A 27,317-nucleotide genomic window follows, 5' to 3' on the forward strand; every position below is an offset into this window, starting at 1 on the left:
CAAAACAGTGTTAGTGTAGAACGCAACAACACTATAAATATTTTCACATAGAAAACAGTGAAAACTACCGAAGAAAGAGCGCAACAACAATATATTTTCACATACAATTTTTTTTATTTATGAAGGCAGAGCGAAATAACAATACATATTCTCAAACATGCCAGTTTTAACTTACTTTGGGAGAGCGTAATAACAATATACATTCACATTCAAAAGAGTGTTTGATTCCGTAGATAGAGCGCAAACAACGATTAAATGTTTGTCTTGCATTGGTTCGCCCACTCCTTCAAAAAATGCATCGTCATAGAATTTTGAATGGAGAAAACAGATGCCCGGCGCCATGTGATGCCTTGACACCGACCTTAGATCTATGTGAAATTTTACGTGAATTTAAATTTGATTTTTTTTTTTTGGGGGGGGGGGGTTTATCTCATACTCCTTTGCGCTTAAGAACAGCAATACAAGTTAGTGATTTTAATGTGTGTTTTAATATACCTCAATTTAACGTTAAAGTTAGAATCTGAAATAATCAAAGAGCTACAATAAACATAAGTTTGCGCCAGTTCAAACAAGTTCGTTCCGATAGTATAAGTCTGATGATATAGCATATGAAATGAGCTCCTGGTTTGTTTCTTCTTTTGAACTGGATGGATTCGTTCATCAACAATCTAGTGTCAACATCTGAAGTCGTATACGAGTGGTATAGTCATGAAAAATCGAAACAATTTATACAGGCGTAGGTGTGGGTATAAAAAGCTTCGGAATAATCGCTTTTTCTACAAATACTTCCTTATGATTGTATGGTGTCACGCGAACAAAAACCTATACAGGACTGTTTTTATTTTTACTACCATTGTGCTTCAATGAAACTATTTATCATCCATTGTAAGAAAGATTGTAACAGCTGTATTATTAATTGGATGTTGTTAAGTCGGCTTAAAGTAAAACATTTTTACATATAGATTAGCGTATATTAATTGGGCTAGAACAAAGTGTTTTGGTTGATGTTGGTGTTAGAACAACAAAGCAAGCCCTTTAATACGTAAAATTACGATACCTCATTTATGTCTGAAATCAAAGTATTGTATTCAAGTTCAGACGTTGAGGCCGCATAAGGTTCATTGATAAAATATCAAATGGACTCTCCCGTGCATAGGCACATTAACACATTAAAATTAATACAATTGTTTGTTTCCTTTTAAAATAAAGTTTCTTTGGACCAAAAGAATATCAATATTTTGTCAAATTTTATCAACATTGATAAGAAAAACCTTGTTAAACAAAGCGCTTGCTCCTTCAAAATTGAACGTAATTGTATTTGCCGTACTTTTTTCTGGTGCGCATCGGCTAAATTATTAAAGTACCCTAATCGCGTTATCGATGTAGCTCAAAGTCATAGACTTTCAGCATTTAAGATTTAAGCATCTATAGGATATTGTTTTCATATTGCAGGCATTGCAAGAAAGTCAGTTTAAGTGCTGCTTTCGATTTGCATTACTCGCAGTCACGTACGGGAAAATTGTCCCGAAAGTCGATGAACTCCAAACAATGAGACGGTTACTTAAGGGTTATAGAAGATTACATGCAATAAAGCTACAATAGTAATTGTGTCACAATTTGAATCTCAATGACTTCGTTTTGATTGTTTAAGAGGTATTCTGATGATAGTAACTGATATATTAATATACCAATTTACAAATGTAAGGCTTTTTATATACTTTAAGAACAATGCGATTCCTGATAGACACAGAAATTTTCTTTTAAATGTAAATATGATATAATTCACTTTAAAAATATAATTAATAATGATAAAGGTTCATTTAATGCATCTGAATATACTCAATTGCATTTAATTCGTTGTTCGTCGTTCGATCAGGGGGTTTTTTCTGCTCATTCGACGATTTCATAATTTACACAGCTCTGGGTGTTACGTCACAGACTCTTTTCAAATCAGAAACCTGCTCTTTATGACGTTATTAGCGTCTAAGGTAGAACTGGCTTTTTTAAATGAATCAGACATTGTCGATGTGGTTATTCACTGTTAATTTTGATTGATTACTTTTTTAATAATTGCCAGTTTAGTTGTTTATAAGTTATGGTTATGCCATACTTCCACACTCTCAAAAATCTATCTGTAACATAATATAAACGATGCAATTAGAATTTTTAAACATTGAAATCCTTTTACGTCGACCAAATATCAATTTGTATGAACATTGAATAGGAAAAAAACAATACCTATCCTAACCTGATAAGCATTTTTAAGTGCATTAACATGCAGGTATGTATAAACTGAAACAACTCTTCGAAAGTACCAATATTTTTAAACTCAGAAAGTTATGCACATACGTAGGTAAGGCTTTTAAATTTAAAAAAAGTTTACAAAGATAAACAACCTTTATTTTTATTTATTTTTGTTATAATATGTTGCGTTACATTTCATTTTATGTATTGGTAAATTTATTCTTTGATTTGTATGTATTGACGATTGATAATTTTGTCTTTGAAATGTGTAAATGTATTATGTGTAAAAAGTTCACTTTACTCAAATTTCTACGTTGCACTATGTTTGCATTGTATGTATTTATAGGTATATGAACACCTTCTCCGTATATAATGTCGACTTGCACCTTTAAGTATTACGCTGTCTCTAATCATGTCCTTTGTTACATGTAAAATCTTTCGTAAAATTTAAACAATCCTTACATGCTCCACTTGCTATGTCATTTGTAAATGTTAGATCGTGTATTTTGTGTTTCTCACGGGCCATGTGGCTTATTGAACCTGTATTCAAAATAAACTATCTTATCTATATGTTACCAAATTCCTTCTAACCACAAAATTACATTTAGCAATATAGTTACGTTCATTTTGTGCTCCATGACTTATAAGACGATGTGCCTCACGAATTAAATGCTAAGCACGAGGTCACATTTACATCAATGACTATCAAACTGAATCATCAACGAGAACTCTATACCTTAAAGAAGCGTAATAACCCAAAAGGTATGTTGCACCAACGTTTTTTTTTATTGTAACAAAATGCAATGCATAAACATATACATACATATACATTTTATGGCAGAAACAAATAACAACAAAATGCAAATCAAACTTAAACACAAATCAAACTATGTTTTGCTTGTTATCGAAATTTAAACAATTTGATAACAACAGCAAATTTTATATCAATGTTATTATACTTATTATATACAAAGTATATTTCTTTTTATTTGTAGACATACCAAGTCCGTTGAATATCAATGATAAACACCATTTTTCTCAAAGATTGTTTTGAAATACATGCATTTCTTCAGTTTTCCTTTAATTGATTTAAACGTTATAAATAATTATAATCAAATCTGGACGTCATGTTGATTTAAATAACACCTCCTGTTGTGCACAAGTTATAATAACATCCGATTTTAGTGCGTTTGTACATATGAACCTGGTTTCTAAAACATTGTGTACAACGTAAGTACAGTCCAATCAAGTTATCTCCCGTCTAAAATAAAACTTTACGATTCAATAGGCTTTATTCGACTGTTTTACCGCACCATTGATATCATAAAATGCAAAAATAATGTTCTTATTTCTTAAGCGGCAATTATGATGGAGCAATACTTATACTGGATTATCATTCTATATGATCAATCATTTAGAACACACAAATTATATCACTTTCCCACGCTCTTTTTTATAAAGAAAATGGAAACATTGCATTTTTTAGTTCACTGGCTAGCTTCAAGTCTTTTGGCAAAAACCCCGATGAACAATAACTTTAGGTGTGACGTAATAAACTTCTCCGAAATTACCGAAACGTTATTGGGTTTTATAATTAACTTCATGTGACTTTTTTCAATCTGGCGGTAACTAACTCCAGACCTGCAGTATATTATAGTGTTTGCCTATTTCTTTAAAAATACGCAAGTATTACGTGCATTGATAGTTTAAACGCATGTTCTGTACACGGCATCCTCCATTGTTATAATATTTATGTTTTGTATTTTTTCCATTGCATCTAGTAGCCCATATGTTTGCAGAATTCTGGAACAAACAAAATACAATGTTATCATCACAATTATTAATGTTTGGATCCGTTTGAGTTACGTCCCCCAGGTAATTGGTATTCGGTTTTGTATCATTACACAAGTATTTGCTTCACCGAGCATTTATTGGCATCGGTGTGAATTTGTTACGATGTTATTTTATAGTTCGTAAGTTCGTCGTCCGTCTGCTTTGTGTGTGCGGTGAGTGTGTTTCGTTCGGTATATTATAAACTTTAACATTATGCCTTTAACAGAATCAGTGTTTGACGACTAGCCTTGTTTCTATATCTTCCATGGCATTTTTGAATAGGTGTTTGGCGACTGGGCTTGTCTCCAGGTATATTATCCATTTTGTGAGTAACGAAAGTATGTATGTGGTGGTGAGATGCTTCTTTCAGTGATATTGACGAAGCACATTTCTTTCTCATGTCTGCGTGCCTATTAGTGCAACTACCATTGAAACAACCAAGGGGATTGCTTACCAGCATAATCAATCTTGCCATCGCCATTTAAATCCGCCTCTTTTATGAACTCGTCCGCTAATTCTTCCGGCATTCTGTCCCCTGAAAATAGACGTTTTGTGAATCGATACGTTTTGACATCAGTTTAACAGATATGCTCAGAAACAATGAGTGAGAAAGTTAAGACGTTTAGAATGAAAAACAATGTATGTTTGTTTACTTTTTAATAACCTTCGGAACACGACGTCTTTTTCGAATAGGTATCAATGTTGTACCAAGGAAGAGCACTTGATCAAAATGAACCAGCCAACATTATCATTGTAAACAAAACATAAAAGAGGTTTGATAAAAAAAGTGTATGAACAAACAATTGTATAAACTGATTAAAAAAGAAAGGAAACATGAAGATAACAAAAAACGTATGTCCTCTACCATTGCAATAAACCTTAGACATTGTAGTAGGTATTGGGTTCCGAGTGTCAATACATCCACAATATAGCAAGTGTCGTAACTCTGGAATTTACAAACAGTTAAAGAGTTCCGGCTCTTTGTACGTCTTAAAAAACAGACGAGCATTCGGGTATGCTCCTTGTTAAAGAATAGTGTGCAGTGTGTTGATCACCTTTACATTATAATTTTAAACTTGAGGCATGCAACACTTACCAATTTGTGTGAGCACCCTTTTCAACTCCTCCTTATCGATGTATCCGTCTTTGTCTCTATCAAACACATTAAAGGCGTCCTGCATCTCATAGCAAACCTCGTCAGCCAACGATTTCAATATATCCTTTTCAATTATATATTTCTTAAACTCATCGTAGTCTATGGAGCCATTGTCTGAAATATAAGAACTCAGTTGTATATGTATTGTATAAACATGTTAAGGTTAATTATATATATACTTATGTGAAAAACTATAGAAACAAGCTTAGTAGCAAAAGGTTTAAACATAAACCCGGTTTAATGGCACTGGGTAAGACATAGAACACAAAAAAAATCACAAACAAGAACATGGAAGAACAGCACAAAACTCTACAAATAGCATAATGCATGCTTACTTTATATAACAAAACAAGGTATGTTTATCAAGGATTATTATGTACCGCCTTGTAACGGTCCATAACGATTACACTAGGGTGCCATAGAATAGCGGGCGTGTTATTACAACTTTCCATAACCATTGCCACTATGTTTGGTGAACATAAAGTCATTGTATGAAAGTTAAGAGTTTCTCAAGATGGAGCTTGACAAAGACAATGACTGATAATCATGAAGTATAAATTGATCGCTGAAAGTCGATCTTATGCAAGGTAAATTACGACCAACATATATAATTCAAGAAATTGAAGAAAAATAAATTGTCACCCGCGTGCACGATTGCACTTTACCCTTTTATAAACGGTAACATCCGCCTATATCAAATGCCAAAGTCGTTAATTAGTATTTTGTTATAGGTCAATTCCATCAAAAGACAAAACGAGGCTGTTATTTCGTTATAACCTTCTTAATGTAGTACACTGAATGTTCTATTTCCGGGAGCCTTTTCAAATCAATTTGATGTGACAATAGCAAAGAGCCTACTCGGTCAAAGCTAGAAATGTTTTTTCTGGTCCATGGTTGGAACAACATCGACAAGAGGAATGTTGTTGCTTCAAAATTATTTCCATTTATTTGTTGTCTGATAATGGAGACGTTCTACCAAAGTTTCCAATATCTTTCACATTTCATGACAATAAATCAGGACGTCATTTGTCGTATTGGCTCTTAGTGAATTAATTTTGATGAATGAATTGATTTTCGATCCCGGATATTTTTTATCTCAGGGAGATCAACATGGCTTGGTTATCAAGAATCAAGTTATCACGAGGAGGTTGTTACTGACACAGAAAAGCGGTCAACACCATTACGACAGGAAGGGCGCATTTATAGCTTTAGATTTAAGAGGGCTACATTTACGTCTGGCGTGTCTATCACGAAACGCGAATAACAATAAATACCTTGCAGTAAATGGTTTTCAAGAGTTGTTAATTTAAAAATCTTATAAATAAGAACACTTATCTGTTATGCGTTTTTTAAAGATCATTCAATTTCCACTGTAATCAGTATGGAATGTTAAAGGACAAATGCAGAGGCAGGAACAATTTCAAATGTTCTGTAGTTTTATGGTACTAAGTGGCAATTCGATCATCGATCGTAATAGAAGATATAGGTACGTAATATCTTGATTTTCAGTTGAATACAAAGCGATTGTCATAGCTCATGATAATACTTTAATTGCAAATTAAGATTATAAGTATCTTCCATGGCCGAGAGTGTAAGATAGGTTCATTCCGACCCGAGCGTAGGGTGTTTTGCGGAAACGAGGTTTACCGAGTTTCCGCAAAACACCCTGCCCGAGGGTCGGGATGAACCTATCTTACACGAGCGGCTATGGTAGATGCTTTTTTTCCTTCATCGAGTTTATAAAAATTAAGAAAAAATGTATTTTTTTTGCCGGAACTCTTTTTTGCTTAGTGAAAATAATTGCGTACGGATATGCAATAATTCGTGGTTGTCATGGATATTCGCGCAGTGATTCAGAGTATGTAAATGGTCTGATCGGTCTTTAAATAGTTCTAAGAAGTGTGAAGCATTATTTCTTGAAAGGTGCGTGAAAACTGTTTTCTGGTGACATTTGAAGCGAGAAATAATTAACTCAAGTTCTAAATATTGCCACCAGACAAGGTTTCCATGATGCGCTACAGACGACAGTCTTCAACAAGGGAGGTAATTACAATGTGGTGACCATTAAAAGAAGTTCCATACGGGCATTTTATCTTCGCCCGTGGGCAAGATAAGAATTTCTAGCATGGTAAAATTAATGGATCTACTTATCTGAGGTGGGGGAAAAAGATTTCCAGCTAGCTCCTTTTTTAACATATTAGGTCCCTTACAAGCAAAACACATTCCATTCAATAATTGTTCGATGCGATCGTTACTCAGCTTACTCAGCGAAGACATCAGAAAATGACAATTAAAGACGAAAGAAAACAATGCATTAAACAAATTGTAAACCCAAATAGATTGTGTTATGACGGTTTACCGCATGTTTCCAATGCGATGAGTACACTTAATTGGTAAACCGACAAGGGGTATTCCAAGAATTATAAGTAATGCAAAATGCTACTTTAATGGTGGCAGAATACAATGCATTACCATTTTAAGCTAATTTAGGTATAGTAGCAGCTGCTGAGTTTTTTTGTGATAATGCAAAAATAAAAAAGGAGTTTTTATTTATAATTATAAAACTTGCTTTAGTCAACTCCATTGCTCCACAAAAATACTGCAGCTTGTTTATTTTTGCAAAACATTACTACTTTCAACTCACGATCTGTATCAATTGGCGCTAGGAGTTCCTCCATTTCCGCTTCCGATTTAAGACTTCCGGTGTACCTGAGTAGCTTTGCGAGCTCGGACGTGGTAAGTTTACCATCGTGGTCTGTGTCCAGCAAATTGAAAGTGTCCCGAATATCTGGAGGATCAAACCACATTATCAGACTAGTAAACGTTGAATAATATAATATATTATATGAATATTTTTAATTTCAAAGATAAAAGGTCAATTCTTATCAACGATCGTAGCTTACTATATCTGAAAAGTGATAATATCCATTTCGAAAGTAATAGCTGTTTCAAATTATTGCATTTGAATTTGCGAGCAAACATTTCAATCATTGTGTTTCAGGGACACAATATCTAACTTTGGTTCGAGTTTACGACATTTTGTAACACACGTTGATAAAATTGCCTCAGAGCTATCAAGTATCCGGGCACTTAAGGAATATATCGGAAGATATGCATCTTTTTATTCTATTATTTCTGGTGGTATTTATATCTGTTTCGAGATTGATTGACTTTTCACTTTACACATAGTTTATTAATCATTTGAATTCAATTCATGAACAAACAATATATTGTATTGTTTTTGAGGTATTATTTCAAAGTATGTTTAAACTTAAAAGTGTTTTGTAAGTGAACTAGTTAATTTGTTCACAACAAATGTAATCAAATCCAAGCAATAAAGAATTTCATACATTTGAATAATAACAACAGGTAAATGATAAATAAATGAATATAAAACAATTAAATATGCAAATAATTGAATACATAATCAATAAAATTAAGCAATTAATGAATTAATAGTGACAACAAATTATTGAAATAAAACAAAAAATGATTAATTATAAAATAAACGTACAAAAAAGCAATCTATAAAATTCAATAATTATATTAAGAAATGATGAAAATTACTAAATACCAATTAAAAAAGAAACGTTCCTAAAATAGCACAAACTCGTACTTCGTTACTTTGATACTAACACTACATACCTTTTAGGTGCTGATCTGTAATTTCTCCGACCTGAAATAAATAAATAAATACAACATTAGATAATTTCAAAGTTGTGAAAGTATAAAGTGTTTTACTGGATTGTAGATGTTACTGCAGCTACTAACCGTCTTATTGAAATGTGACAGTAAAAGTTTTTGTGAATATAAAGATTCGAAATGGTCATGCTTTAACCATAGACTATGGTTGTTTATGCATTATTTCTAAAGGGAAACATTGGATGCAATCTCAACCTATGTGTGTTCAACCAGCGTTTTCATGTCATTGAGAGAGTCCAGGAAGGTAAGTGTTTCCATGTGAATTTAAATGTTGTAATGGCAGTGGAAATATAATACTGGTAGACGTTCACATTGTAACTTGTAAAATGGAACAAATACTTGTTAAAGATATGGAAAACGTTCATGTGTAGAAATTTATTGTCTACATTTGGTTGGGATTTGTCTCGTTTTTAGTCAGCTCTCATATAAAAACAATAGTCATAGAAATCGAGAACCTTTGTCCTTAAAATGTTTTGTAAGAAATGATGTTCACCCTTCGATGAACCGAACGGTGTATGTGTGTAAGCACAAACCTCAACAATTTCAAGCAATAAGACAATATAAAATAAATTAGATCACGTGGTATCTTTCTTCATCTGATGGGGCATGTATGCGATATCATACAATTATTTCATGTATACAGTCCATGCATCACATGCAATTCATAATAACGCCTCCTTTTAAAGACAGAAGCATAGTTCTCTCAAAAAGTCATATTTTACCTGCATAGATTATAACTATGGTTGGTTATATAAAACGTGAAAAAGCTTCTAATATGAACTTGGTATTGTACATTTTGGGGGCAAGAGTATTTTATCAAGTTAGCAAAAACCTGATTAAACTGCTTTGCTGACTTACATATGAGTGTAATATACATTTATGCCAAAGGAGTGGAGTTAAATATTTCGTAAAGTTATTTTTTAAACAAAACGTTCTACCTATATATCGGTAGTTACATTACACAAACGAACAAAGTGTGGAATAGGTACCAGGCACTTGACCCACTTTGCTATTGTTTTTCCTAGGTAAAGGTATATAAAATGCATGGCACATGCTTTATCCATTTATGAGCATGTGAACTCGTTTTCTTATGCAAAAATAAATATATTTAGCTGAAATATTACTAAAGACTGATTTAGTGTCAACCACTGTCAAAAATGTAAACCGTAATATGTTTAACTATGAAGAAAATACATTTACCTTAACCGCTTCTCTTAAAGCCTCCAATGACATATTTGATAATCAAGTTTGGCATATGAATCTGGCGATTCCTTATTTTCTAAAACTGTTCACCTCTGTCATATACAAATACGGAGTTACGACACACAATTTGTATATCCAGTCGTGCGAGAGACGGCATTTAATAAAAGACAAAGCTGTTATTTAGTCAAGGTTTTATTCCGTTTGACACACCCACACTTTGAGCTATAAAGGGTATCACTCTTTTTATTGCTTCCTGATTTAATTAAGAATGGCCTTTTATCCAAAGATCTATCTTATACAAACAAATGTGGATTATCTCTTTTCCAATACAATCAATACTTGGTTTTATATAAGAGACATTCGCTCTGTGGATACAAATTATTCCTAGCAACTTTCCTAGATAAGTGACGTGTTTACAGGTTATTTATTCTTCATCCTTCGTGGAACGACAAAGTTATTGTCCTGACCGACTAATGTAGTCAGTTCTTGTGAGTTCTTGGTCATATTAGAAAATCAATTAAAGAACACTATAGTGGTGTAAAGAGGTAAAATACAATTTGACATGAAAACTTATAGATAGATCAAAGTCCTTGATGAACCTATAAACATAGTAACTGATCACGTTTTCGATAATTATGTTCATGATGTTTTGGATGATGCAGTTCTCGAATTTAACGTTAGCAGAAACCATACTACTTATAGGACCCATTTTCGCCGCGAATGGAGTTTTTTTATGAATTACTCTCAAATACTGATTTTTAACGAAATAAATTTCAGAGGAAGAAAGTAAGACCCCTGATCTAAACTCAGTATAATAACATTACTAATGTAAACTTGGAGGAAATAATTCACGTGCTAAACATGCTCTGTAAAATCAATTGAAAAAATAGTGTTATGATAGTTCCAATAATTAGTCCACATCTGAAAATGTAGTTTTAAAAAGAAATATTTAAATAAATGTTCCTGACCGACACCACACTAATATATTTATTTTTATATTTCCATAAATGGAACATGTTGCTCTGTTTTAATTAGTGTTTATAGGTGAAATATTTTCCATTTGGATAAAGGCAAGATAATCGATAATCGCCCGCTAGAGAAAATGGATGAGAAATGGGATTTTGTCAGAGAAAATATAGTTTTTCTATTTTTTAAGCTTCTTTCGAACACAAACTATCATTTGTATGAAAAACATTCATGATGGAATTGCGAAACATGGATTTTATACGGTCGACGAATGATTAGTTTGTGCGAACACATGGTCCAAGACCTATAGAAAGGTTCACTGTCTCAACACTAAACGAACAAAATATACTTCGTGCGTCTCCAAAATAGCGACTTGAACATTGTCAACAAAAATGACACAACTGATCCTCTCTTTTTTTAAATAATATTTGCGAGAGCTTATTTTAGTCCATAGCACCCTTAAAAATCTACAATCAACTCAAGTAGTAAGCCAAAGATATGTTTGCCGTAAATATAACATCAGTTACACAATTATCCAAATGAAGAATACAGGCAGACTAATGCTTGAATTGCATTAGTTTCGTACAAAAAGTGCATCCTGGGCCGTACATATGGTTACTTACAAGCAATTCGAACGTATCAATTTGGTTCATATTCACTAACGTCATGAAACTGAGTTTGAAACTCACTCTCAGAAATGTTACAGAATATGTATGGGTAAGTTTGACCAAAAGAACACCTTTCAACATGTTCATTAAAGCGTTTACTATCATTGATCTTATCATAGTTATCTGACAATGAATTTCAAACTCAAACTCAGACACACGACGAAGGGGACCATGAGAAGAGGATAGTAAGCTTCGTAACTATATGGGAAAAGCGGTATTGACAGAAATGCATGTGACATGGTAAAATATGCGATTTGGTGACAGGGATAAATACATGTATATGGATAATATGAATCAACAAGTTAAAACTAAAACACAGTAATTAAGTACCAAAACCGTATGGAAAAACACAATGTAAAGACACTTACGACACTGATAAAATGCAAACATTGTACAATATGAGACTCTAAAGTATTGCAGATGAATGTTACATTGGTTTGATATAAAGATGTGCTTGCCTCGATTCCCATGTAATTCTGCCGGAAATACTCTATCATGATCGATGACCTTCGGCGCCCAGTACCCACTTTCTCTTGGACATTTGATGCAGACACATTGCCATTTGAATACCTTTTTGACAGTCTATTTTTAAATCTTTTAAACTCCAAACCAGTATCCCCAGTAGTATCTTCGCCATCGCTTTCAACGCGTTCTGCCATAGTATTAATAGTCAATAGGTGAAAAGAGTTTCTTTTAAATTCAGTTTCAGGCCTTTCAGAGCAAATACTTATCACATCACAAACCCGACTCGTAAGGTAAGTATAATATCTTTGTAGTTTTAACTCCATTCACTAAAGAATGCAACTAAGTATACTGCAATGTGTCTTGCATCATTTATAGTCTACGAAAATAACATTTCTATGTTATTATCTTGCAACTAAATTGTTCCCCTAATTTCACTGAAATCATATCATAAATCCTTTTCAATTTTGTTCTCATTTCATTCAGCTACCTTTATATATTTCCAAAGCCTTACTATAATTATGACTTTCACTATAACATATAGTTACTCCCATATAAGGTTCTATCTAAACTGTAAAATAATATTTGTTTAAAGATTAGATTATATCAATTCTATTTGCTAACGTTTTGTTATAAAACTAACTGTTATTGACTTGTTTACTTTGTTGTAAAGCACGCTTTAATTAAATTACTGTAATTATATTTAATTCCATATTGTCATTGCCAGGTATAATATGACTAAAAGCTTATTATTATTGATATTCAATAATTGCATTTTAAACGCTTATAACTGTCCTGATAAGAGCAAATGGTTTTAATTTGGATTAATTGATAGAAAATGCAGTATTTTAAACAAGAATTCCTATCCACGATATAGTATTCCTCATTCGGAACTCCTCGGCCATTTTTATCGAAAACAACCTCGGATGTATGCCGGTAAATCAGTTGAAGTAGTTCGTATTTTTTTAATTATATCGATAATGAAATGTAGTGTTTTAGAATTGAATTTATTGATTTAAGTTTAAATTGATTGTCAGGGAAGTGTATTATTGCAAACATAATTAAGATACCCAAGAGTAAAGTCGTAAAGTTTAACTGCTAAATAAAAATACTACGCGATCTACTTGCAGCGGACTTAAACGTATCTCTGTTTGAGTATGCAAACCGTCCAAATACATCCGAGGTTGTTTTCGATAAAAATGGCCGAGGAGTTCCAAATGAGTATCCCCCAGCTATAAAATTTCGACATAGTTTAGATACCGGCGAAGGTAAACGCAGAGCAGTTGAACATGCATTAAATTGATTGAACAAGTATCGCTTGAAAGTGAATTTTAATGTTATTGACGTTCTTTGTTTCTTTATTTTTTCAACTATACTTATTGCTGTAGTTTAGGAATTATTTGAGTTTAAATATAGTCAATCTTTAAATTTCAATTTTCTATTGTTTTAAATAGTAAATATAGTAGCCAAAATTAATAGCCAATGGACCATCATGATATACTTATGATCAAAAGTGGAATCGTATACAACCATCACTTTATTTACGATTTTTTCTCGTCCATTTAAAATTTCAAAGTGCCTCAAACTGCTACATATTCCAGCATTTTTATTTGGAATATTGACCTGAAAGTCTGTAAACATGTTTATCAATATCTCTTACATTAAATAAACCCACTTTAGATAGCGAATTTCACTCCGTGTATTTTAAACCGAAAAATAAAATGCCTATAAAAACAATCGTAATTAAACACAACGTCTTCTCTGAAATATTCCAATACACACTTCTAAATAGAAGAGTAAAAACAAGTATATAGTTCTAACATATCCAACATTTCACTATAAACGAGGAGAACTTGTGATAGATTTCATAACTTCGCTTTTTTATCTGTATTGTGAAACAAACGCTACTTTAAGCCTATGTTTAGAAAATACATGAAACCCTCGTACAACCTTATCTATGAGTATCCTTGACTTTAGTTAACGAAAAGATTATAAATTTTAAAATGATAAAGACACAAGGATTAGATTTTGTTATACTTTTGAAACACTATCGACTAGTGTTCAAACCGCTTTGCCATTTCACAAGAAGGCGGTTCAGAGTGTCCAGAATCGCTACACTGAGACAATAATTATAAGCTACAGATATAGCTTGCATAAGACAGTTTAAACTTCTCTATTTCACTATTGTTGTGAAAAACATATAACCACCTTTTTAACACAAATAAATTTCGTTGGTATTACGTAGGAGTATGATATTATACGAGTAGTGTCAAAGTAGTGTCTCAAAGTTAACAAATACTGACATCCTGATGAAGTAGTGGCTCAAAGTTAACAAATACTGACATCCTGATGAAGTTGTGGCTCAAAAGTAACAAATACTGACAACCTGATGAATTATTGGCTCAAAGTTAGCAAATACTGACAACCTGATGAAGTAGGGTCTCAAAGGTAACAAATACAGATTTCCTTATGATGTAGTGTCTCAAAATTAACAAATACAATTTTCTTAATGAAGTAGTGTCTCAAAGGTAACAAATACAGATTTCTTTATGATGTAGTGTCTCAAAATTAACAAATACAATATTCTTAATGAAGTAGTGTCTCAAAGGTAACAAATACAGATTTCCTCATGAAATACTGTCCTTAAGGTAACAAATACAGATTTTTTTATGATGAAGTATCTCAAAGTTAACAAATACAGATTTCTTTATGATGAAGTATCTCAAAGTTAACAAATACAGATTTCTTTATGGTGAAATATCTCAAAGTTAACAAATACAATATTCCAAATGAAGTAGTTTCTTAAAGTTAACAAATACAGAAATCCTGATAAGAAAGGGTATCAAGGTAAAAAATGAGACAATACGAGGAACTAACTAAATGTATGGCATTACACATAAAACGAGTTCAGGTTTAATTATTTCACCAGTTCAAAATGTCTTTCTTTCTCATAAAGGCTTAATCAAATCGATCCAGATTGATCTTAAAACATCCATTGAGAATGAATGTCTATCTTTACAAAAAAAAGTGAAGGTGTTCATTGTCAAAGATTGCTAAGAGGGCTTAATCCTCTTGTTGTAAAAAAGATATTACAACCCTTTTTTGAATTTATAATAATATTCGTTTGTTGTATTACGTAGTAGTATGTTATTACAGTATAAGAAAAAATAGAGGAAACCCCATTTTCCGGCCTGGTGACAGCAAACCAAACTCGGATAGTATAACACCGATTATTTAACTCGTGGCGCATTTTATAATAGCAACAGCACAACCATTCACACACACACGATATTTGCCAATGCATAACCAACCTCTACATGTAATAAACATATTAAGGCTTTGTTCACAAATTGATATTTTATATACATGTTCACAACTCATTTATAATTTATATTCAATAGACCTAGCGCATGAAAATACAAACAAAATTAAGGAAATGAAACCAAATCAATTAATTTACTTACTTGGAAATAATTCTTCAAAATGTGTTTGTCGCTCTTGGAAACCGAGCTATCCGATCTTTTTAAATTTCTTTCCATGTTAGATCCATAAATTGAACAGAATATATACTACAATTTAACTATAATTTTTCCTTAAATGTATTTAACCTTTATATTCCTAACAAATAAGGCTGACTTAGTTTTATGTTAATCCATGTTAATCATTTTAAATCCAGTACCGATCAGTTGACTTGCCCTTTAAAAGCTTAACTAGATGTGTGTTTTACTTTCCAAACTCGTTATGACAAAGATCTAGATTTCATTCCATTGATGAAATTTCAAACCATGGAGAGAATTTTATTGAATAATCGAATAATTGTTTAGACAGCTAAATTATTCTGCATTGTTCCTTTCCAAATATTGCATTTGATAGTCCCCTATCTTTACGTAAATACGCAAATCAGATTAAATCTTTACACCTAAATACGGTTTCCACAAAGGTGCGGTCTTTTGTTAAATGTCAGAATAATAAAATAACAAAATTCATTTCGTACACAATTGTGATGATGAGGTGATGATATGATGATTATAATGACTATGATTATTTGTATTATTATTATTATTATTATTATTATTATTATTATTATTATTATTATTATTATTATTATTATTATTTTTAATTTTATTATCAGTATTATTATTGTTGTTGTAATTATTATTATTATTTATTTTTTATTATTATAATTATTATTATTATTATTATTATTATTATTATTATTATTATTATTATTATTATTACAACGTAAACCTTACCTCGCTCATTTTGCTTGCCTGGGTACTCTGTTTATTTTATTCAATCTCTTATTTCTCCATGAACAAATTAGCTATCGGTTCAACTCAATTAATTTTCTGTATTTTGCAAAGAGCTTATCGTAAACTTCTTCTGTTCCATTGTATACATAACATACACGAACGATAATGTTCAATCTGTTTGATAATGTCAGATAAACATTTCAAAGACTTCCTTTATTTACAAATTAACATAAAACTGTATTGAGGAAAGTTGCTCCTTTCAAATCAAGCAATAGAACTATTTTAGTTCGCCTGTTTATTCATTGATAAACGAGCTTAATTCAATGATTTTAAATCAGTCGTGGATTAAATAGTAATGATGTCAAAACACGCAATTAAACAAGCATTTACAAATCCCACATAAGATCGGAGCAAGACGCTCGGAAGGTTCGATGGCATTTATGTCCTGTCCGATGTGAACAAGCGCTAGGAAGGTTCAAAGGCATTCATGACATTGTTGTCAATAAATTGTCCCTGAAAACAGTGTGTTATACCCTGTATTTATTTTGCGCTTTCAGATAATATCGCTCAGTCATTATTCCCACATCATAATTCTGATTACATTACATATGAAACAAACTTCTTGTAATGCATCCTCTTTTGAAATGGGTGGGGAAGTTGATCATCATTTTAGTGTCGTCATTTAAAGGGACTGTACACCAGATTGGCACTAAAAAAAGATTTTTTTCTGTAACGAATCTCAGGACAATTATCTAATAGAATGTGTTACGCTATGGTATCATAATTGCCCAAAAAAGTACCAAAATGTGAAAAAATGTGTCGGAGACCAGGTTCGAACCCTTGTTGCCAAAATTGCAGTCCAGCGTCGTATCCACTGAGCTACGACGGCTTTATCTAATTGGGTGACATAATTAAGCTAAACACCTACCTCGGTAATATCACGTGATAACACCGACTAGCCAATCACGCATAAGGAATGAATTCTACCTGGTAGACATACCCAGTAATCTTTTTTAATGGAAAAATACGAAATAACTGCTAAACTTAAATAATTTGTAAACTATGTTGTACTTCAGTTAGTAAGTTTCAATGCATTGTATACATCGATGCCAAGTTTATGTCAGTTTTCGACAATTTTCTCTCTTTTTTTCTCGCTATTTTATCATACGGAGTACAGCCCCTTTAAAGTCGTTAACGTTTTTTTTTATTTGAAATAGAAACACTTTTTAAATTATACAGGCGTGGGAGTGTTCACGAAACGAACCTTCGGTGTAATCTGTTTTTAACAAATAATTTATTAAGATTGTATGGATTGATGTCACCTGATCGAAAACTAGATGTGTTTTTATTTTTATCACTATTATGATGTCAGGAAACCATTTGTCATCCGATTAAGAAAGGTCGTTGCGTCCATATAATTAATTGCATGTTTTGTTGGTTGTTTTTTTGTTAATTTGTAAAACATTTGTTCCTATAGATTAGTGTTTTAGCTTGTTTTATTGTGTAAATATTACAACAAAGTGATATTGTTTTGTGCTGATCATGAAATGCAATGCGTGTCAATGGATCGTGTTATTGGATACCTCACTACATTAAATTTCTGAAATCAAGCCGTCGTAATTTACATTAAATGACGTTAAAGGTTTCCACGGTACAAAAGGTGGTTTGAAGGACGAAAACATAAATTGTATTTAAATCTTGATAAATTTAGTTTTGAAGTTCAATATTCAGCAAACATAATACATACATCCGTAAAACACATGTGTAGGAGTAATTGCTTGCACTTGTATTGCTTTAATTGTATTAATAATAAGCGGGTTAGACAAGTTTACGAAAGAGGATTTTAGCAGATTTTCCTTTAAAGCTGCATTCTCACAGATTGATCATTTTAACAACTTTAAAAAAAAATGTCTTAGAAAGAGCAATTTTTGCGTAAATATCTGCAAACCAGTGATATAAGACTGCTGACAAAAAAAAAAAACAGATCGAAGATTTTCATATTTCCGTTCGAAAATTAGTGTTTTATGGCTTAAACCGTCACTCACGGTTAAAGAAAAATGCATACAACAATTTAAGCGACAACAGTAATGGGTAGTATCATTCGGGGTTTGGAAATTGGCCGAGGTGTTCCGAATGTGGTAGTATCGTAGTATTGTCCTTTCCGATAACTCGATTATCTTTCCCTGAATACTCTTCAAGTGGGCATGCGCAAAAAGCGGAAATTTACTTCCGGGGACTACACAAACCAGGAAGTAAACAGCAACAAGTGAAAATGGAAAGTAAAGATTCAAAACTAATAAAGAAAACGGGCAGGAAAACCCCTAAGTACTGTTGTATTTGTAAAGGAATTTACAGAGGAAAGGTTATTGATGGGAGAAAAGTGTCATTGCACCGTTTTCCTCAGAACAAACGTTTAAAACGTGTGTGGGTGCAGCGATGTAAAACGGTCATGAGATCGTTCCAGTGGAATGAACACAGACGATTGTGTAGTGAGCATTTTGTTGGCTTCAGAGGACCTTCATTCCAGCATACACTTCCATCTATGTTTCCAACTGAGACTGGTGCTACCAAAACCTTCCAGCCAACGGTATTTTTTATTTCTTATATTAGTTTAAGTTCTTCCTTACATGCACCTCAAAATGAATTATGTTATATCAACGGTGCTTAAAAACAATGTCACAGCACTTATTTGTAAATTTTGTAATTTAAGAAATGATTAAAGAATTGTTTTCAAATACAGCCTGGAAAAATGTGTACCATATAGCCTGGCAGATTTTGTACTAAAACATTTATCTTATACAGTTTCATTTGCAATTTCAGCTCCTTGATGAAGACGTAGGTGATGATGATGATGGTGATACGGTCAATGACGATTTAGACCTAGAACTGTCAAATGATGATAGTATACAGCCACAACTGTCATTTGTATCCCCTTCCGGGCATGCCATTGATACCTCTGTCCACCTGCATGATTACTGCATGGGACCAGTACTACAGCCACAGAATCAGTCCTTTAGGTATTGTTCAATATATATATATATTGCTTCTTGTGCTATGAAATCGATCTGATAAGTTAATTACTTCTGATCATTTTTCTTCATTCTTTAACAAAAATAGGAAAATTTAAGTGTTTGTAAATGTTTAAGGCCAAAAAAACAAACATTTGGTTAGGGTTACCAGACTGTACATGTAAGATGTGGTAAATGGGTACATGATCAATTTGTATATGTTTCAGATGTTGTGACACACAGACTGAGAACAACTGTGCAGTGATGGAAGTACAAACTGAAGAAAGTTTCCTGGGAAAAACAGCAGACTTCAGTTCACAAACAGAACATTCTACTAGAGACTTTGGTGTACAATGTCAGCTACCTATGCTCACATATGATGACGTAAAATACAATGACGATTTGGTCAGTTTTTACACCGGAATCCCTAATCGAGTTGTGTTTGAAGCTTTGTTTGATGAAATCAAGGATGAAGCTGAAGTGCGGACATCAAGGCGGAAACTTAACTATAAAGATTCAGATGGAGGACGGCCAAGAACTCTAAGTGTTCTGGATGAATTTTTCATGGTGCTGATGCGCCTACGTCTAGGTCTGTTATTTGAAGATCTAGGTACTAGGTTTTGCATATCCACTTCACAATGTAGTGACATTGTTGAAAGATGGATCAACTATTTACATGTACAATTATCCTTTCTTGTTCAATGGCCATCTCGTGAGGTAGTGAAAAATAACATGCCTGAACAATTTAAAGAGAAATATTCTAACACTAGAATTATTATCGACTGCACTGAAATTTACAGTGAAACATCCAGTTCTCTTTCTTTGAAAAGTTTAATGTACAGTGATTACAAGTCTCACATGACTCATAAGATTTTGGTGGGTATAAGCCCAAATGGTGTTGTAACTTTTGTTTCTGACTGTTGGGTGGGCTGTACCAGTGACAAGAAACTCACAGAAAAATGTGGACTCTTGGACTTGCTTGAAGAAGGAGACGCCATAATGGTTGATAAGGGTTTCACTATTACAGACCTTACTACTCCAAGAGGCATTCATCTCATTATTCCACCATTTAAACAGAAAGGAAAACAATTCTCTAAACGTGAGGTTCTCCTTACAAAAGATATTGCAAGTTTACGAATACATGTTGAAAGGCAAATGGAGAGAATCAAGAACTTTCGAATATTGCATGGCAATATTCCTATAACACAGTCAAGGAGAATTTCTAAAGTGTTCAAAATATGCACATATTTGACAAATCTATGGCCACCACTTGTTCAATAATAACTCATGTGTCAATGAAAGCGTTTGTATATATCAAGCATTAGATTTAGGGATAAAAACTTGTATACTTCTAACTAGAACAATGAAATTACAATTTTGTTTTAAAATCATTTTTTCGAGCAAGTTATATGATAACATATGAGATTACACATTTGATTCAGGTTTGACAAAAATGGATAAGGAAATATGCTCATGTGAATGGATTTCAAGATTTGATTTGAAACATGTATGCATTAACTGATCAATTTATTGATATAATTTTTTGTTTGTGAAACATCTGCTTTGTATTTTGTGGTTTTATTATTTGTAACATTTCTAAGAATAAAAGTCAAAGATCACTTATTAAGTTTGGCTCTGAAATGAGTTTTTTTTTATTTGCCATGTGTAATTGATCTACCACGTACTTCAAATCATTAGTATTGAATTGCTTAAAGGATTTTTCAGTATGAACCATTTTCATATCAGTTTCATAATTGAACTAAGTGGAAATAAGAATAGGCAAGAGTGCCATAGATCAAACTGAAATGCCCGACAAATGTTAACTTTAAGATACATTAGATTAAAAAAACTAGCCCCATGCTAAATATGTCCCAATGTTTAAAGGGACTGTACACCAGATTGGCACCAATAAAGTTTTTTTCTGTAACAAATCTCAGGACAAATTATTTAATAAAATGTTTTACTCTTCTGATATGATAATGGTAAAGAAATACCAAAATGTAAAAGAAAATTGAGCTATGGATTGAACTAGTGTCACCAAAATAGCTGTCCAGTGTTGTATCCACTTTGCTACGAAGGCTTATCCGAAACCATATGAATGCTTAAGCTAATATACCTTACTTGGTTATATCCCATGATATCATCAACTAGCAAATCACGCATAAGAATGAATTCTACTAGGTATACATACCCAGTAAAAAAAAATTAATGGAGAAATATGGAAAAAATAATGCGAAAATAAATTAATTGTATACTACGGTATGTGGTACTTCAGTTAGTTAGTTTCAATGCATTGTACACATTGATACCAAGTTTATGTCAGTTTTTGACAAGTTTCTTTTTTTTTTCGATATTTCATCACACGGTGTATAGCCCCTTTAAGTTTTGCACCCTGCAAACATAAGAAAGTAACACTCATTCGTTGTTTTTAATTAGCAAGTCAGAAAAGGAGAACAACTCGACAGTCTTGAGTTATGGGCCGTGCAGTAGCTACATGCAAACCAATATTCAATTGAACATCTTCAATTGTTTTAGAGTAAAACTCAGCTACTTCTTTAAACAATGGCAATATAAACGCTATCACTATCCTGCACACAAAATGCAATAATAACACACTTGAAAGGTTAAACATATGTCCATTTATTAAGCTCAGAAATACATCCCTGAAAACTAGATAAATGGAAAGGAAAAGTAGAAAAGGTCAAACATAAAACAAGGAAATAATTAAAGTAGATTTACAGCATCGCATAATCACAATATGTTGACAAAAGTACACATACTTTCAAAATACTGCCCAAAATTTAGATTTACAACTTTTTTATTCATGGTTTCAAATTATAGTAACAATACAGTCATTTTGGAGTTTCATTTTGAATATAGTTATGAAAATAACTGAAAGCAAACAAGATATTCACATAAATTGCCATTATTGATCATTCAAATGTACATGTATAAACAACACATAACTAGACGATGTACAAATCAATTGAACAGACTCATTCCCCTTTTAACACGTTGTGCGTACAGTTCAGGAATGTATGATTCAAGGCAAAATCTGTCAAGTTGACACAACATTTTCAGCCAAAATGATTCACAAAATGCAATTCTCTGTATAGAAAGACCTACACATGTCCAAACTACAAAATCACACCATTTCCTCCCGGTGATTCCCATCTGCCCTTGGACCTGGTAGTAATATTTGTGTGTTTCCTTGAGTAACACCTTGCCATTCTCTAACTGACAAAAAAAATCATTGTCTTCACAGCATTCCTCAGGCGTTTGCATCCTCCATTTCTTAGAGGCAGGACACTTAATCTCAACCAGACCAACACTTTCTGTACAATGTGAACAGAACACAAGCCCATCTGGACTGGCACCAAGGTAGGGTCTGTCGGCACATACAACTAGACCACTGTCTTTAACTGCTAGTCCTTTGTGGTCAGTTTGCATTGCTTTCGCATACATTCTCTTTGCAGCCTTCTCATGTTTAATTCCATATTCTGTGTACTTGCTTGTGAAATTGGAATACAACATCTGCCGCAGGAGTCCGTCAGGTTCAGTTGATTCTTTCCTACGACAGATGCTGCCAAAGTTTGAAGCTGTTAGGCGTTCTTTTCTGGCCTCTTGCCATTTCCCACTTTTTTGGCCCCTTGTTAAGATTTCAGTTAATTGAATTTCTTCAGCGCTTTGCTTCAAAGAGTCAAAATGATCCAAAAACACTGTCTTACTAGAACTGTCCCTCAAGTTTACACTATCATGGTAGTTGAATGGCACAGAATGTAACACAGGGAGATCTGGTTCATTTTCAGTTGTTTCAATTTCAAAGTTTTTTAACCAGCCTACATTCAACTTCGAACCAACCAGTTTCTGCCTAAATCTGTCAATGTTAACAGTGCATCCATTGATAGAGTTCAGTTCATGGTTTTTGTTTACAGAAACTTTACGTACTGACACGTTGTACAGTTTCTTCTTTGAGAACATAAGATCTTCAGATTTCCTAGGCGACAGCTTACGTTTCCGTGGTGCAGACAGCATGCTGAAGTTGTTCCAGGCACAGGGTTTGGATGTTGGAGCAAGGGTTTTTTTACGCGTCAGGTCTTCAAGTCCATACAGCAGGGCACCAATATGGTTGCAGCATTCACCTTCACTAGATGAAAATAAAAAAATTCATTTACATGTGTGCCTTTTTACTTGTTATACTTACATGTATATTCCAAAACATTAAAGTTTGAAAATGGAGGTGAATACACAGTATTTTACACTTAGTATTTCCTGGTAGGCCATGAACATACAAAACACAAACAGTGCCATAAGTAAACACCAACACGGTGAAGGGAGTTCATTGAATCAATACATAAGCTCGCCTGTTCTTTCATTCAGAAAAAAATAGCAAAACTCAGCTAACCATGAAAGCCAAAATTATGACAGTTATAACATGTGCTTTTTTGTCTCTTGTAACAAGTGTACCAAGTTTGATAAGAAGATATGAAATAGTTTGAAGAATGCCCCAAGTTTAAGTATTTGATAATACTGACAAAATAGCCTAGCGTGTGTGGGTTTGACACCTTTCATCAATGCAGATCAGAGACTTTGATTTATCACAAATTAATTCAACTTACCCAGCTGGACAGTTGCAGAACGCGGAGTGTATGCAGCCAGTCACTTTCGACAGAAGGATCCAGGGTTGGTACTCTGGTGACTTTCTTTTGTCTGCAGTTGGAAATGATGGCAGCACGGAAGCTTGAACATAACAGTGGCTGCACTCTTCGCTTATGAGATGGACCTGAAGAATAAATTATAAATAATATTTTAATTTAAATGACAATAAATAAACAACATACATCATAGAACATATGAAAATTGTACAAAATACATTATTTTTTTTAAAATTAAGATAAGTATATAGTCAGTGTGGTTCGACACATACATGTGCTTGCATCCACCACACCCCCCTTAATTGTGGCTAGCCCCGCCTACATAAAAATGTTGAGTACATTTTTCACACCAAATTATTTTTATGTCCAAGTCAAAATAGTCCCCTTGAGCTAATTATATAACTAGATGAAGTAAACATGGCAGAAAAAACAGCCTCAGACTTATTATAAACTCACTATTTGACATACCTCAACTTTCTGTACATGTCCGTCCACATAATAAGTCCTCGCCTTCAATTGACGTTTCGAGTCTCTTTTCAGTACAATGTAGTTGTATATATCCTTTTCCTCTACAGCAGGAAACAGATCAATAGTGGACTTCCATGCCTTCAGTGTTGATGGCGGTGGAAGACCCTCGCCACATGGGAGGATAAAGCGTTCGGTTGCTCTTCTCTCTCTTTCTTCCCGATCTCTCTCCTCCAGCACGCGTTTGTCAGTTATAGAAAGTCTATATGCGCCTTTTATCCTCTCAATCAATTCGCATTTAAGACCTGATACATTCAATTTCCGGTTCGCAAGGTATCTTTTCAAATCGACGACCTTAAATGGTGTCAACTCATTGTTATTCATACACGCCCCAGTGATCTCATTGTCTACGTCGGCCATCTTGCAAAATGTATTCCCCGGAAGTAGGAAATGGAGTAGCCTCCCTTAGAAATCAGGGGAAGTAACCAAGTTATCGGAAAGGACAATTATCTACTGCGCATGCGTGGCCTTTTATTTTGTATCAACATTGCACTTATTAATAAAGTATTATGTATCTCGCAGTAACTATTCAGGTATTCAAAGTATCATAACTAATGATGATATTTTGATATTTGTGTAATATAATGTGTGTTGTTATGTGGCATTCTGTTTCGCTTGTTAAGTATTTGTGAGGCCATAACCCATGAGGCTCTAAACAGAATCTTAGATAAATATCATGCTACTGTGCTTGTTCCAAACTCCACGCAGTGTTACTTCCCTTACAGCATTCGGAACTCCTCGGCTATTTTATCGAAAACAACCTCGGATGTATTTGGATGGTTTACACACTCAAAAAGTGGTACGTTTAAGTCCGCTGCAAGTAGATCGCGTAGTAATTTTATTTAGCAGTTAAACTTTGTGACTTAACTCTTGGGATTCTTCATTATGTTTGCTATAATACAATTCAATGACAATTTATTTAAACTTAGATCAATAAATACAACTCTAAAACACTACATTTAACTAATGATATAATTCAACATTTTACGAACTACTTCAACAGATGTACCGGCATACATCCGAGGTTGTTTTCGATAAAATGGCCGAGGAGTTCCGAATGCCCTTACAGTAATCACTGCCGTCATGCAGATCACGTGACCATACATCATATCGGTAGATTGTAAATTATCTTTAATTTTAATATATTCTTCGAGGTTAACCTCTACGCCCCTTAAAGGCAAAGTTTAAGGAATGTTTGACATGATAATCCCCTGCTGTGCATCTCTTGTTAATGGCACTGGCGTCACAGTAGGGGCCAATTTCCTGTGTATTGGTTTATTGGCTCATGGCCATTTAGGGTCCATTTTAGTGATAAGACATCAAGAACTGCACAGCAGGATACTCAGATTGGAGATCAGATAAGCCAATAAGGAAATGCGATTAAGATCAATTATCAGAGGTTGTGAACTAGTACACGGTTGTTGTTGTTGTTTATTTTTTTTTTTTTTTTTTTTTTTTTTGGGGGGGGGGGGTCACTTATAGAAATTAAACTAGGCCTTTAAATAATTGAAAATTGATAAATATCAAAAAAGAGAGAAGGAAAAACATTTAAAAAAGATTATTTAGGTAATATAGCTGAAATCAATTCTGACAAGAGATCTGTTCCGCTTGTCAAGGGAGATCACTGGGTTGGAAATCGTGCTTGCCTCTATTTTTACCATTGTTTTATTGATGTGTATCGGATTATAATGTCGAAGAATGCTAAATGCAAAACTTGCACACTTTTCACTTTGAACTTAAGTATGTCTTTGATTTATAAAAAGAGTAAGTTGTTAATGGAATTAATGAACTCGGTAACATTATATGCAAACTGGTCCTTGTTGAAACGTCATCAATTGAAAAAGGGTACTAAACACAGGTGCTCGTCACACTTAGTATATATAAAAGTATATATATATAATTTATATATATATATATATATATATATATATATATACTAACTTTTTTTCATTAAAATTTGTGGAATATTTTTATTTAAATGACATATATTCACTATCCTGACCAAAACAATAAATAAAAAAAAATAATAAAAAAAATAATAATAATAAAAAATGTTACTGTATCTAGGCAATGTGACGAGCACCTGTGGTACTAAACCGTGTAGCACGCTGTCCTCTGACATTTCTTGCTACTGATATCAGAACAAGAGCGCCGCGACAATGACAAACGACAATGCACGTATGTTGTGTTTTAGTCGAAAGGATGGCATAACTCAACATGTTTTAAAAGCCAGAGCTACTTGCATTGCTGAACATGCTTATACTGTATATTGTAACAGGTGTACCAAGTTTCATTTGAATATATTGAACGGTTCTTGGGTGACAACAAAGGTAAAATATTTGTATGCCGACGAGGCCGAAAAGGAGGCCAAGGCCTTTACAATGCCAAGACTTTTTCCTTCGCAAGACGTACAACCCTTTCCGCAAGCTTAATACATTGTAAAACATGTTTGTATCACACATTCGATTGCTATACACATTAACAGGTTGTAGAGGCTTGACAAAGACAGCTTAAAAAAGACTTAGACAATACTAGTATCCAATCAAAACTGGCTTTACTATTCCCTTGTAAACCAAAGAAACAAAGCATTATTATTTATTTTCTTTATTTCCCATTGTAATCCCAAAATATTGCACAAAGCT

General features: G+C 33.2%; 2 protein-coding genes across 4 annotated transcripts; both read right to left on the reverse strand.

Moving 5' to 3' along the window:
- Nucleotides 1-3,090: 3,090 nt before the first annotated feature.
- LOC128206249 (neo-calmodulin-like) lies at nt 3,091-16,605 on the reverse strand. Of its 3 annotated transcripts, none has more exons than XM_052908599.1 (6): nt 16,488-16,605; nt 8,879-8,909; nt 7,878-8,021; nt 5,174-5,347; nt 4,532-4,612; nt 3,091-4,047 (listed from the first exon to the last, which is right to left on the reverse strand). In XM_052908599.1, the coding sequence occupies exons 1-6, from the start codon at nt 16,494-16,496 to the stop codon at nt 4,022-4,024; spliced, it is 465 nt and encodes a 154-aa protein (XP_052764559.1). In that variant the 5' UTR covers nt 16,497-16,605; the 3' UTR covers nt 3,091-4,021. The 3 variants fall into 3 exon arrangements, with proteins under 3 accessions (XP_052764559.1, XP_052764558.1, XP_052764557.1); XM_052908598.1 differs by lacking the exon at nt 16,488-16,605 and adding an exon at nt 15,699-15,898; XM_052908597.1 differs by lacking the exon at nt 16,488-16,605 and adding an exon at nt 12,231-12,486.
- Nucleotides 16,606-22,460: 5,855 nt separating this feature from the next.
- On the reverse strand, nt 22,461-25,035 carry LOC128204555 (uncharacterized). Its single transcript, XM_052905964.1, has 3 exons — nt 24,619-25,035; nt 24,115-24,278; nt 22,461-23,642 (listed from the first exon to the last, which is right to left on the reverse strand). Exons 1-3 carry the CDS (start codon nt 25,033-25,035, stop codon nt 22,478-22,480), a joined length of 1,746 nt encoding a protein of 581 aa, XP_052761924.1. The 3' UTR covers nt 22,461-22,477.
- Nucleotides 25,036-27,317: the final 2,282 nt, after the last annotated feature.

This window comes from Mya arenaria, chromosome 10 (assembly GCF_026914265.1).
Source record: "Mya arenaria isolate MELC-2E11 chromosome 10, ASM2691426v1".
NCBI classification, from domain to species: Eukaryota; Metazoa; Mollusca; class Bivalvia; order Myida; family Myidae; genus Mya; species Mya arenaria.